Source organism: Corylus avellana, chromosome ca6 (assembly GCF_901000735.1).
Source record: "Corylus avellana chromosome ca6, CavTom2PMs-1.0".
NCBI classification, from domain to species: Eukaryota; Viridiplantae; Streptophyta; class Magnoliopsida; order Fagales; family Betulaceae; genus Corylus; species Corylus avellana.
The window spans coordinates 25,974,434-25,988,097 of record NC_081546.1 but is presented as its reverse complement, the minus strand read 5'-3'; the positions used below and the strand labels follow the sequence as shown (position 1 = coordinate 25,988,097).

Genomic DNA, 13,664 nt, shown 5'->3' with positions numbered 1-13,664 from the left:
AAAAAAAAAAAAATCACGGCCGGCGTGCTTCACTGTTGAAGCACGCCGGTCGTGCTCAATATCTTTACCCTTTGTTGCTCTACTTAGCTTAGCACTGATACAGGGTACGCGGCGTGCAAGGCACGCCCGTACAAAATTTTTTTTTTTGTAAAAAAAAAATTTTTTGCACGCGGCGTGCCCGAGTTTACTATTCAGTCTATTCCTCTCTAAATCCCTCACAATGGGCCCAAATCACTGACGGGCCTAGTGCTTGAAGACAAAAGAGTCCACGCGAGAGCATCCACCTGGCCTTAATCACTGCGCTACAGCGATAACCGAACCAAATCCGAAAATCAATCAACTCTGCTCCGCTCCCAGCTCCCTCCATTGCCACGCACCATGTCACCCTCCTCATCTCTTCTTCTAAACCCCCAAACCCCTCCCAAACTCTTCCCTCTCTTCCCCACACACCTACCTCCCCTTTCCCTCTCATGCCCCAAATCTACGATAAAGTTCCGTTGTAAACTCCACTCCCATTCACTCTCTCTTCCCTCCCTCCAAAACGACGACGTCGAGGACATCGTCATTGGCGACTGCCTCGTCTTCGAAGAAGGCGCATTCGAGGACCCCTTACTCCAACAAGACGTTGTTTCTGAGACCCCCATTCCCGCTAAGCCAAACAAACACAAGCACAAGAAACCCATCCCGGAAATCGAGCCCGAGAACCTAATCCCGGACCAGTGGCACCAAATCCAGGCGGAGATCAACATCACCAAGAAAGAACGGCGCAGGATCGCTCAAAAATTGGAGTTCGGCAGCAAAGTGGAGAAGAGGAAGAAGGGATACGAGCCCATTAGGAACGTGAATTTGAAGGAGTATTTGGAGTTGAAACAGGCCAAGTTGGCGCAGGTAAAGCCGCTCGTGCTCGATAACCCGTCGCGGTTTCCGGTAAAGGAGGATAAAGAAGGTGAAGTGAACGCGTCGAGTCAGCGAGTGGTGCCCAAGAACCCCAGGTGGGCAGTGTACGGTAGGGGCTTGGAGGACGTGACGGAGTTCTTCAACAGTGGGAATTACGAGCCCGGTGAAAATAAAGCCTCTGAAGGTAGGAAGTTTTCTTATGCTTTTTGTGAAAATAAGGCCTCTGAAGGTGGATTTGCTAAGCTAGTAGAATAAGCTATGGAGATTACTGCAGGAGTAGGAAGGGGTAGCTAATTTTTTCGGTTTTCAACTTAAGGCACCGTTTGGTATCAGATAGAAGTTAATAATATTTGGGTGTCTGCATTTTGTGCACATTAATTTGTCTTTCAATTTCTCAGTTCATTGGTATGTAATTTATTCTTCAGTGCACAGAACTTTCTTTTCGTCTGGTTCTGTTGAGATTTTGACGAAGATAATTCTCGTAGTCATTGTTGCCATCAATACTTATCTTTTACACTTGAATGAATAGGCCGTCGTAAGTTGTTTACTAAGGAGGAAAAGTTTCTGCTGACTAGGAAGAAACCTGATGTGGCAGCTGCTACCTCTGTAAGTTTCACATGGACCTTGACCATTGGATTGTAATTCTGTTTCTTTTGATTTTCTTTCAGCTTTTTCGGCGTTCTTGTATGGTTTTTGGTTTAAGAAACTAGTTGCTGATCCTCACAGCCTTCCTGGATTTTTGGGTCTAAATGAGTAGTTATCTCGGTTGCAATTTTTGAAAATTGGACGCCTGAAATGGTTTTCTCCACACACTTTCGTAATTCCCTGATTAGTGACTCAACATTTGGTTCAATCCTTTTCAGGAAAAGTGGCTACCTTTGCATACTCTTGCTGCATCAGGAGAGTTCTACCTCATGGATGTTTTATTGAAGCATAATGTTGATATCAATGCTGCAGATAAGGTATAGAAAACAAGCACTTGTGATATGGGGTGCTAAAGTGCTTGGAAGTTATAATTGCTGCTTTTCTGCTCTTAATCTGGGCCTTGGAATTTATTTCCTTTCCAGGATGGTTGGACTGCTCTTCACAAAGCAATAATTGGAAAAAAGCAGGCTATTACAAACTATCTTTTGAGAGAGTCGGCTAATCCATTTGTGCTCGAGAAAGTGAGTAGAAATTCACCTAGTACATCTTCTTATTAGCTACATTTGTTAACAATAAAATGATGATGCCAGTCCCAAATTCCTAGCAATGTCAAACATATTAATTTCTTAGATAATGTTCTCTCAACATGTGAACTAGGTGCCAACTTAAATTCGGTGAAGCATATTTGTGCAAACTGGTTCTGGAAAAATATTTGAATCATTGATACATTTATTTGTCTAAAAGGCACTTTATTTGTTCAATTATTATATTATATTTTTAATTATTTGCTTTTTTGCCTTTTGTCAACACATTTAGGGATCCCTGCTGTTATCATTGTTGTCATTATTGTTGACTAACTATTTGAAAATTCTAGATGGTTTTGGTACTTTCTTGTGTCAGTACACATTGCTTTTACAGAACATAGAGCATTTGAATAACCCAAGGAGATCTTGGTATCTGGTGATGTGGTCATGTTTCTTCCAATAATATGCATGCCTATATACAATCAACATATTTTATGATGAATTGACATGACTTTTTTCTTTTTCTTCTTCTTCTTGGTAAAAACAGGATGGGGCCACTTTGATGCACTATGCAGTCCGAACAGCTTCCAGTCAGGCAATTAAAATTCTTCTACTGTATAATGTTGATATAAATCATCAGGACAAAGTATGGTTAACAATTCCTCCTCGTTGCTTGCATGCATTTGTTATTGAGTTGTGATCCTATTGTTGAGTTTGTTTTTATTGTGTAATTCAGGATGGGTGGACACCATTACATCTTGCTGTTCAAGCCCGGAGAACAGATGTAGTGAGGCTTTTATTGATTAAAGGAGCTGACAAGACAATGAAAAATGAGGTAAATACTGAAGTGCTTTAGGGCATAAACCTCTGATTCTGCTCGTAATTGCACTCATTTCCCTAAAGCATGAAGCATTTCTAAATATGAATGTTCATTTCTTGGAATAATTCTTGGTTGACAATACTTTAACGTGATGCAATTCATGAGTTAAAACCCATCTAACATGCTTTCAAAATACGTGCCATTGAGTTGCCAGTGAGTTTTAGCTCAAATGGCACTTCCTCCCTTCGTAGTAAGGTGTGGAGGGTGAAGTCGTGGGTTCAAGGCTCACTAGATGCGTGTGGAACTTACCAATCAAAACAAAAAAATAAATGCCATTTAGTTGGATAGAGTATCCTATATGATTTTCATACCATATATCACAAACAGCACTTTTTGCTGTTTTGAGTATCGAATGTCACCTAAAATTTTTCCTCCTGTTTTCCATTATGGTTGATTTGAAATTAGTGTTTGAAAGTTACAAGTTGTGCTTATGGGCTGCTTGCTGCGCTTAGTTCCCTACTTGCGTGTTTTTTGATCAATTGCACCACTCATCTTGTCTCAGGATGGTTTAACCCCACTTGACCTGTGCCTTTATTCGGGTCAAGACACAAAGACTTACGAGCTTATTAAGCTGTTGAAGCAGCTTCCTAAAGCTAGAGTAACTACAACAACCAACACAACTATCAATGATACAGCTTCCCGAGATGGATAGAGTTCTCAACGTCAGTTTTTTGGTTTCCTCATACGCTACATGATCCTATAAAGAATCAGATTCTGATAGTTCTTTTTGGGTCAGGACGGGGAAGGGTGGCACCACCAAAAATGCAGATGAAAGGAGTGTGAGTTTGACACCCTGAACCTTGCAAAACTGGGACATGGATTATCTCTATTTCATCGTTAAGATTTAATGTTGCATTTAGTGTGTAAATGATGTCATATCATTTAAATTTCTTGAATGACGTGCTAACATATTTTCACGTGACATCATTGACAATGTTAAATACAACAACATTGATCCTAACCATGAAATGACTCGTCTTATTCCACAAAACTAGTAAGTGGGTTAGATGTGATATTTTGTAATTATTAAAGAAGTGGTTGGTATATAATGTAATGATTGATCTCTTTCTTTTTCTTGTTAATGAACTCTATTTACCTATCGAAAATATAATCTGAGTTTTGTTTTGAAAAATATGTTCATACCCTAGTTGTATTGTTATTGGGCGATTTAAATATCTTTCCCAATCTATTAATATCCTTGGAATTTTGTTGATAGGAATGATGAATGAAAGTGCTATTTTTTCTTTTGTGTGATACTGTTTATCAGCTTATTGGTTTATTGTAGAAAACCTGTTCGATTGTTTCCCTAAAGATTTCAGACTTTCAGTGCTGCACTTGGGTCACATGCTGGACTGGGAGTTCAAATCTCTGCATTGAATTCCATGAGCCCCATGAAAACCAGATTGGGCTCTAAATAATTATAGGCTTTGTCAAGTAGACCTTTGAAATTGAGAGGATTCTATTATGTGTGAACGTGTGAGATGGCTGAATTTCACAGAAATTTGGCTAGGTTAATAAAGGGGGATGCGGGGTGTGAATGTGTGGGATGAGATTTCCCGTGACCGATAATTAGTTTTTAAAGTTGTTCATAGCATAACTAAATTATTTTTCAACTAGTATATTACTTCCCAAATTTAGAATAATTTTTAAAGGATAAGATCGTGATTTTCAATAAATGATTAAATTCAACGCATATTTAACTGAAAATTTTGGGTTGACTCGTCGGTTTAAATAAATAAATTAAAAAAAAAAAAAAAAAATCAATGGGTTGGCTTATATTATACTCAAAGAGGGCATATTATTATTCTGATCATCTTTGTACATTGAAGACTACAAGCAAGCAAGTAGTAGCTGTTGAGTTAACATCAGTAATGCTTTTAAGTTTAAGATCAAACAATTCCAAGGGATTGAATATGAATGTATGTGTGATAGCATCTATTATGCATTCATAATTTTTTTTTTTTTTTTTTCAAAAGAATAGTTAATTTGTTAAAGCTGCAAGTAAGAGTCACATATATTTTGTTACGTTATTGACTCATAAGCCCATGCGACTTATTTATCAAGTCAAAGATCAACTTATTAACTAGGGGTCAACTCGGTCCAATTTTCTAGTTTTTTGCCAAAACCGAGAATCGGAACCGGGGTACGTCGGTTCTTGGTTTTGGGAAACCGGAACTCGGAACCGGGTCTCAGTTACCGGCCGGTTCCGGTTTTACCTAGTCCGGTAACCGGTTTTTTAAGAAAATTATTTTATGGGCTTATTTTAGGTATTGGGCCTAAAATAGACCCTTTTTTTTTGATAAGTTGACTCATATTTTTAAAAATCTATTAGTCTTTTTATTTAAATTAAATGGGCTTTGTTGTGATTGTTCCAAATAATTAAAAAATAAACCTAAAAAAGCCCAAAAATCCTAAACCTAAACCTAAACCTAAGTGTAAAAAATATTAATATATATAATATATATATTAATATATAAATATAATAATATATAAAAATAAAATGGAAACCCGGTTCCCAGTAACCGGGTACCAACAATTGGGTACCGGAACCAGGGTACCTGGTTTTTGGATTTTTCAAATTGAAATCGGAACCGGGTCTCCGGTTTTCCAGTAATTTTTGACACACCTATTATTAACCTTAGAATTCTTCACGTGCATAACTGGGAATCAATTCCCAAACCGTAATTGTGCTACACGGCCACTTAGTTGTCACCTTACCAGAATTTATGATTTAATTGAGCACCCCTAACTTGAAGATAAACTGTGTCTTAATCAAGGTAAACGTAGGATGAACCACATGTAAAAGATGAATCATGGTATAAAAAACGACAATAAGGCAACTCAACAGCGTAAAAATGACTTTTGGTTATTGCTCAAAACTCTTTATCTAATCAATTTATTACTTTTCCAAATATCTTGCCTACTTTTTTTTTTTTTTATATGTCGCACAAAAGGGGGAGGGGGATTCAAACTAATGACTTCTGCTTTATTAAGCGTAGTCTCAGCCGATTGAGCTACCTCTTTCCTTCTTATGCATCAAAGTTCTCCATTTTTTATTATTTTTCTCACAAATTGAATAGCTTAGACACAATCAAATCTGTTTTAACACATTTTAAACTGAAACATCGTCCATAATGTTATCTACTGAAGACTTTGTCCTAATATTATTATATCTAAAGGACATTTTATTATTCCGATCATCCTTGTAAATTAAGAAAAATACTATAGAATAAACCCGTCTCATTATTCAACGATCACTCCGCTTCTGTTTCCTCATTGGTGCTTTTCAGCTTCAGCTTAGCGCAGCCAGCATCTCTCTCTCTCTCCGTAATATTAAAGATGCTCGGAGCGCGTCTTTGCGTCCGTACAGTATCGGGGTTCGGGACCTTAAGCGATCAAGGAAATGCGAGCCGTTCGAGCTCGAACCCTGGCTCGATTCGGTTTGGTGTGGGGGCAAAACGGTGTCGTAGGCTCCTCCCAATCCTCGTCGTTTCTTGCAAGTCTTCCCGCGGAACAGCAGGCTTGGGCGGCGGATCCGGCAATGCTGGCGATGATAGCGGCCACGAGTTTCTCGAAGCTTCTCTCCTTCTCTCAGGTCCTTAATCTCTCATATTTTTCCTCAAATTTTGGTGGTTTTTTTTTTTTTTTTTTTGATTATCAGAAACCTTCGTGGAAGTTTAATCAATATTGCATTCTATGGCGGATTTCGTATTAAGCTTTGTTTGAATTTTGATGATGTTTAGGAATGTGTTGCTTTACTTATTATGTTGAGCTTATTTTGGCAGCGTATTTTAACTGCCAAATTTGGTTGCTAATTATAGTTGTATTAGTATTTTGAAATCAGTTGCGTGGTATGTTTTTTTTCGTTGCACATGGTAGAGGGATCCTCTAGATTTTATAGATTAACTCCATGGTTGAATTCTTAAATTTTAACGAATATTTTGAATCAAATGGTTTAGATTTTCTTTAGTCACTATACAATTTAGTGACAGAATGAATTAAAGAAAAACTGGGGATGCTTTGCTAGTGATAAATGTTGAGATGGTAAAATCTAAACTATTTAATTAAAGATAATGGTTAGGAGTATAAGAACTCCACCGTAGATTTTCCCTAGAAAATCTAGAGGATCCTAATCTTATAACTTGAGAACTTCAAACCATTGAGGATGCTAATGGTCCATCCTTGTCTTTGCATCTCTGAGCTTTTCTCATTAAGTCAACTTAGTGCAGAAACATTCTTGCATTATCGTATGTGGAAGCAAGGATTTCTAAAAGAGAGGAAATGGCAGTCCTGGCCTGGTCAATTGGCTCCCTTTTCAGGCCAAGGAAAAAAACCTCGAGTTGGTGTCGATTTAATTGGAAAGGATCTTTTTCACCACTTTCAGAGTCCTACGATCTTCCTCAAGATTTCTTGTGATGGAGAGTTTTTGCTACCGATTATTGTAGGTATGCGGATGAACTTCAATCATAATCAGCATGGTGTTCTCTTCTGTCATTGTGATTGTCATTTCTGAACATATCTGAATAGAGAAACCTGAAATGTCTACTACTGCAGGGGACTCTGCTATTCAAAAACTTATAGAGCCACAATTGGAAGATAAGAATGGGGTAATTTCTTGATATTTTTCTTGATATTTGTTGTTTCTTTTTGTAATACCAACATTCAACCCTCATGTTTATACTTGCTGCAGGATTCCCCAGATCAATTCCAGTTTGTCAGAAATCTCTTGGAAAAACTAGACTATGAAGTATGAAGCTAATTTTCTTACGTGTTATTACAGTCTAAAATCTGAAGGCTTGTATTATTTGTTCATTTTCCTGCTTTAGTTGCTATTTTTTGTTGTGTGTCAATGACAATGCTAGCAACTGCTTTTAGTATAAGTTTGTAAAGATAGGGGACTGAAACTGACTCTCAATTTCCGGCTTGATAGCACTGCTCTTTTGTTTTATGAAGTTCTTTTCTTTTACGTGGAAACTGTTGTATAATGCTATTGAGTTGTGGTTTCAGGTCAATATGGTGAGAATTACAGAAAGGGTGATTAATACTTACTTTGCCAGACTATATTTTAGCAAGGTGGTTATAAATTTATTAATAGTATGCCTTGATTGTCTGCAAACATAAGAGTATATGTATGAAATTTAAGTTTTATGTTACATTAAGGCTTTTATTATTTGCAGCCTGGGAAAAATGACATTCTAAGTGTGGATGCACGTCCCTCAGATGCCATAAATGTGGCAAATCGATGCAAGGTACATATTTGCCACACCTTTGCAGTGCAAATCCAGCAATTAAATTTTTGCAAAATAATGAAACCCTGGCTTTGCAGTTCAAGATTGTTGAAGTTTCCTTGATCTGTACACTAATTGTCACTGTATTCAGATATAGAAGCCCAGCTTTGCACCCCCTTATCCCTGTTGATATCAACAAATTATAATCTTTCTGACAAAAATCCATGGGTTTTGCATGGATGTTTCTTAAAAGCCACTTTAATCTGATAGGAACTCAATTACTCCATGATTTTCACTATCATAATCTTGTTTGGAATTTGCTTTCTGCAGGCTCCTATATATGTAAGTAGACAAATTGTCTTGACAGATGCTATTAGAATTGGTTATGGAATGGGCGGAATACGTAATACTAAGTCTACGAAGTCTACATATGATGTCTCTCTTGACAGGTATTGAGTGCATACTTGGGATCTCAGTTTCGCTATCATCTGTTATTGTTGTATCTCTAAGGGTGAGTTTTATCTTGTCCAGTGCTGCAGATGGTCCTGATATACTATCTGAGGAGCTTGATTTGGTGAATAATATGAATTTGGCTGTCAAAGAAGAAAGGTACAAAGATGCAGGTATATTAGAACAGAGCCCTCGTTTTTCTCTGATTACATTTTTAGTTTGTAAGTGCTCAGTCACAATGTTCAATGATCTTTTGATAAAAGAATTCATGCTCCTAACTTTGAGAATCATTTATGTCTAATGACCGGTTCCTGCAGCCATGTGCCGAGACAAACTAGTGAAGCTTCGCGAGTCAATACATTAACACTAACCAATTACAAGGTGCATCCTCCTTTATGTTTGTTTATCAAACATTGGAATGGAACGTGTTCATAAATTGTTCAATTGTGCTAGTGGCTGGTCTTTTTTTTTTTTAGAGACAAATGGTTCAAAATATATCTTCTCATGGGTGGCAGGATAACTTATTCTTGGAGAACTTTTGTTGTATCTTTTCAGTAGGAATACTAGAAGTGTCACGAATGCCCTGAGGAATCAGTTGATGTATAAAGAAACTTCAAAATTATAGTATGTACAGGAAATGTTGTTCTTTGTAGGTAGATAAAAAATCATGTATTTAATTTAATATTCTAGCCATGTAGATTATCAAAACACTCTTACCTGGAGATGTAATTTCCAAAGCCATGTAGATTATCAAAACACTCTTACCTGGAGATGTAATTTCCAAAGCCAAATACAGATTGGTTTGTATGTAATTCTTCACAAACGATGTATGACAAGACACTCCATTAATTCCATCTAATTGAATGTACAGGCTCTCTTTGCATCAAAAGAACTTCTATCTATAAGTATTCTTTTCTTCATCTTTTTTTGGTGTGCGAGTGATTTTCAAATTTGAAGTTTTGTAGTTGGATCATTTAGAGTTGGTAAAATTATTGAACTCTTTCTGATCAGTGCACGGCTTAATTAACGAACTTTTCTGAATTGACATACTGATGCATAATATACACATCTATCTACGCTGTTTTCTGCCAAACCTGACCATTTACTGATACAACAAGCAATAGATACAAGTCACAGTAACGACTGTTACTGCATTTCTTATTGAAGTTTTGGTGCAAAGCTAGACGTTTCGGCCACAAAGGGAAGGTATTCTCGGAGATATTAGCCAACGACGAGAGGTTGGCATGTTGTCCCCATCACCCCAAAGTGCATACGCCTCCTCTCCATGCGCAGCATCGTCGCCACTCTCAAGGTCATCTTCATTCATCCTAAGACTAACAATCTGGCTTATCAGAATACAAATCAAGCTCGTCATGACGGTGTTCCATGCAGTGACAAAAGCAGCTCCGGCAAGCTGGTAGCCTATTTGGTTGAGGCCCTTTTTGAATTCTCCATTGGAAAAACTGTATACTAAGCCTGGACCGTATTTTTGTCCGTACATCAGTGTCAAAAGGTTGGGTTTGGCAAAGATGCCGGAGAGGAGCCCCCCCAAGGTGCCAGCCACAGCATGTGTGTGGAAGACCCCTAATGTGTCGTCCACGCTTTGAAAGAACGCTGATTTCCTATGCAAGACCATCATGGTATACCATGGTATGGAACCAGACAATATTCCCATAAGTAGCGCTGCCCATGGAAACACAATTCCCGTGCATGCAAAGATAAACTCATTCTCAGAAAACGATATCTAGGTACGTAATCTTAAGAGTTTGTTTGGCCTACGATTTCGCACGTTAAAAATGCATCAAGTTTAAGAGTTAACCTGCTCCCGGTGTAATGCAAACGAGTCCAGTGATCATTCCTTGGACTGCACCAATTACAGAGCTTTTCTTGTACACGATCATGTCCATGGAAACCCACACCAAGAGGCTGGTGGCAGTGCATAGATGGGTGTTAAGAATGGCCAGAGATGCGATCCCATTCACTGAAAATGGAGATCCACCATTGAAACCCGTCCATCCCAACCATAGAAACCCTGCACCTCCCAACATTTGAATTATGTTGTTTGGTGGAAAATGTTGTCTGTCGTGCGAGTGTCTGGGCCCAACCTGTATCATCATCACAATCATGAAATCATAATATCAGTAAAGTGATTAGAACAAGCACCCATATACTATGGTGTGGATATTAATTCCACGTTAAATAATAATCACAAAAATAATTATTAAAATATATTAATAGCCCAAACTTATAGACTTATTAAGCCCCTATAGGTAGGTAGATCATGTAAGGATCGAGGTTCTTTGAAATTATTTGTCCGAATTGTACCCATTTTAGGCAGGTAAGTGAGGCTCAATGTAGGGCTCACTTGCATCAGCTACTCGGAACAATGAGCTCCATACCTATCCTATCTCATTCTTTATATCTTTCACTTTTTCTGAATATTTAACGTGTAACATGAGTTTAGGGGTCTATATTTAACGTGGTTTAAGACTGTACAAAATGATGAGTATGCATGCCAATTACCCAATAAGCAGCAGTGAAACCAGCAACCCCAGAAGAAAGATGAATAACAAAACCACCCGCATAATCAATTATGTATGGCTCAAGAAACCCATTGCCCCATATAGTGAAGGCCCCAATTGTGTAACAAAAAGTGAGCCACAATGGGACGAACACCACCCAGGCGTTGAAGTTCATCCTCCCCAGCAGAGACCCAGCAAGCAGTATCACAGTAATGGCAGCAAAAGCAAACTGATAATACACATAATCAGCCATTGGCACATACCCAAGTGGATATTGGGCCAAGATAAACTTTTCGGTCAGCGCCACTTTGGGCCGGCCCACTATTGAAATGAGTTTGGTTCCGAAGGACATGTGATGGGCCCATAGGACCCAACAAATGAGGACGGCGGCAAAGGCATAAAGTGCCATGAATGCGGAGTTCACGGCCCATTTCTTCTTCACCATGCCCCCATAAAGGATAACGAGCCCGGGAACACTTTGTAGGCACACCAGAGTTGCTGCTGTGAGTTGCCATGCATTGTCTCCTTTGTTGTTCCATTCTGGGGATCCATAGTCTGGGTATAGTGCCTTAGGGAGACCCTGAAAATTGCTATTATTCATTGAGAGAAAGAATGAGGGGGGAAGAGATAGAATATTGTTTGGAAATTTTGGGCAAACTTAGAGGGGATTACAATATAAAGAGTGACAAGTTTTGGAGCTTTGCTGTTGCTTTGGATAAGCCGCCCAATTTATTTGCATAATCGATGATATGCTCATCATTCTTTGCTGTCCCTATTGGCTGGATCTAAAGATCACTTTGAGAATTCTCGAAGGGAATCAAATTTTTACTCGAGGGAAGTGCGGGTGCAATTTACGCGCTTGAAACTAATAAAGTTTTTTTTTAAAAAAAAAAAAAAAAAATTATGCAAACCTAATTCAATTAAGAATAATAGCTCAATCGGCTAGAGACCACCACTAGTTCGAATCTCCCCTCCCCTCCTCTTGTGTGGACATCAAATTTGAAGGTATGTTACCAATTAACAGTTACAAAATAATTATTTTTTAGGGAAAAAAATCATCTGCTATATGCAATAATTTGTTGTAGAAAATATTCATACATACTGAAAATTTTGAACTTGCAAATCTTTTAATAAATTAATTTCGCAAATTTTTTAATAAATTAATGATACAAAATAAAACAACAATTAAAAAATATGGACACGGCAAATCTTTAAAAAAATTAATGATACAAAATAAAATTTAAGATTTTTATTTTTTAAAAAATAAAACAACAATTAAAAAATATGGACACGTGTCGCAATTCTGATATGGACACGTGTCTCTTTACGTCAAAACTCGGCTTTTATATATATATATGATATATGACGAGCTTATCAATAACAAATTTTTTCTTCTTCGCTCAATTAACTCATTGGCTATTAAAAATGAAAAATATTTATACGATCATTTTGAACCAAATTTCCCTTCTTTACTTAATACCATAAACCCTTATATTAAATAAATTTAAAAATTCATAAAGTTTAATTCTTATAAATTGAACGTATTAAATATTTGTTCCCATATATATAGTTTAAAACTCTATAAAGGGAAAAATTATCAAAATGTAAACATCAATTAATCAATAATAAAAAATGAACAAAGTCACCAAAACCCAACCAACCACAATCTATCATATCCCAACAATAATACCATTTTTTTCTCCATTGAAAAATACTTTTCTTTCAAATATTGATACTAAAATAATTAACATTTCTTTCAATAATTGAACTTTCTTCTCATCAACTAATATTAGAGTATCTAAAAATAAGACATGAATAGAAAAATCTGGAAAACTTGTACTACCAACATTATGTTATTTTGAAACCATACGTTTTGGTTATATATAACCATTCAAGACAAACTTTCAACAATACTTAATATAAAATTCCAATTTTAACAATCTTATAAGTATTTAAGTGAGTCTTGTAAATGTTTATACCCAATTCTAGTTAGCTTGGTTACTTGGTAAATAAAAAGACTGTTGGTTGTGAGAAAAAGTTTCTTTTACGTTATATATGCAAAGGGTGGTTGGAAGAAAAAAAAAATCAACAAACAACATAAACAAAAAAATAGTCATATCTCGTACCAAAACAAACGATAACTCACTATCATTCCCCTAAATTTAGTGTACAATTTTAAAAAATAATAATAATCAATTTGAATTAGAAACAATATATATTATAATGGAAAATAAAGACAGGATACGGAACCATAAGAACAAAACCACATAAAAAAAAAATACTACTATAATGGGAAAGAACTATATTTTTCTATATACTTCTAGTGGTTTCAATGAAACCTTGAAAGCCAATGTCGTCCATAAATTAAACACGTAAACAATGTGTGTATATTACACACAAAAACACACTACTCAATGAACAACAATGGAAACTAAAAAAAATAAACAATAGTATATAAATTAGAATAGAAATAATTAAAGCACAAAAAAAAAAAAAGAATAGAACCATAGGAAATAAA

At 36.7% G+C, this 13,664-nt stretch overlaps 3 protein-coding genes across 5 annotated transcripts; 2 read left to right on the top strand and 1 right to left on the bottom strand.

Moving 5' to 3' along the window:
- Positions 1-314: 314 nt before the first annotated feature.
- On the top strand, positions 315-4,011 carry LOC132184380 (ankyrin repeat domain-containing protein, chloroplastic-like). The gene is made up of 7 exons (XM_059598000.1): positions 315-1,081; positions 1,427-1,503; positions 1,761-1,859; positions 1,965-2,063; positions 2,614-2,712; positions 2,803-2,901; positions 3,449-4,011. The coding sequence occupies exons 1-7, from the start codon at positions 379-381 to the stop codon at positions 3,596-3,598; spliced, it is 1,326 nt and encodes a 441-aa protein (XP_059453983.1). The 5' UTR covers positions 315-378; the 3' UTR covers positions 3,599-4,011.
- Positions 4,012-6,226: 2,215 nt separating this feature from the next.
- On the top strand, positions 6,227-9,483 carry LOC132184629 (bifunctional nuclease 2-like). Of its 3 annotated transcripts, none has more exons than XM_059598333.1 (10): positions 6,227-6,541; positions 7,176-7,391; positions 7,501-7,553; positions 7,637-7,693; positions 7,954-8,019; positions 8,124-8,195; positions 8,505-8,623; positions 8,706-8,797; positions 8,942-9,005; positions 9,183-9,483. In XM_059598333.1, the coding sequence occupies exons 1-9, from the start codon at positions 6,286-6,288 to the stop codon at positions 8,986-8,988; spliced, it is 978 nt and encodes a 325-aa protein (XP_059454316.1). In that variant the 5' UTR covers positions 6,227-6,285; the 3' UTR covers positions 8,989-9,005; positions 9,183-9,483. The 3 variants fall into 3 exon arrangements, with proteins under 3 accessions (XP_059454316.1, XP_059454314.1, XP_059454315.1); XM_059598331.1 differs by having other exon boundaries at positions 9,180-9,483; XM_059598332.1 differs by having other exon boundaries at positions 9,140-9,483.
- Positions 9,484-9,804: 321 nt separating this feature from the next.
- On the bottom strand, positions 9,805-11,747 carry LOC132185453 (ammonium transporter 2 member 3-like). The gene is made up of 3 exons (XM_059599225.1): positions 11,148-11,747; positions 10,447-10,729; positions 9,805-10,331 (listed from the first exon to the last, which is right to left on the bottom strand). Exons 1-3 carry the CDS (start codon positions 11,745-11,747, stop codon positions 9,805-9,807), a joined length of 1,410 nt encoding a protein of 469 aa, XP_059455208.1.
- Positions 11,748-13,664: the final 1,917 nt, after the last annotated feature.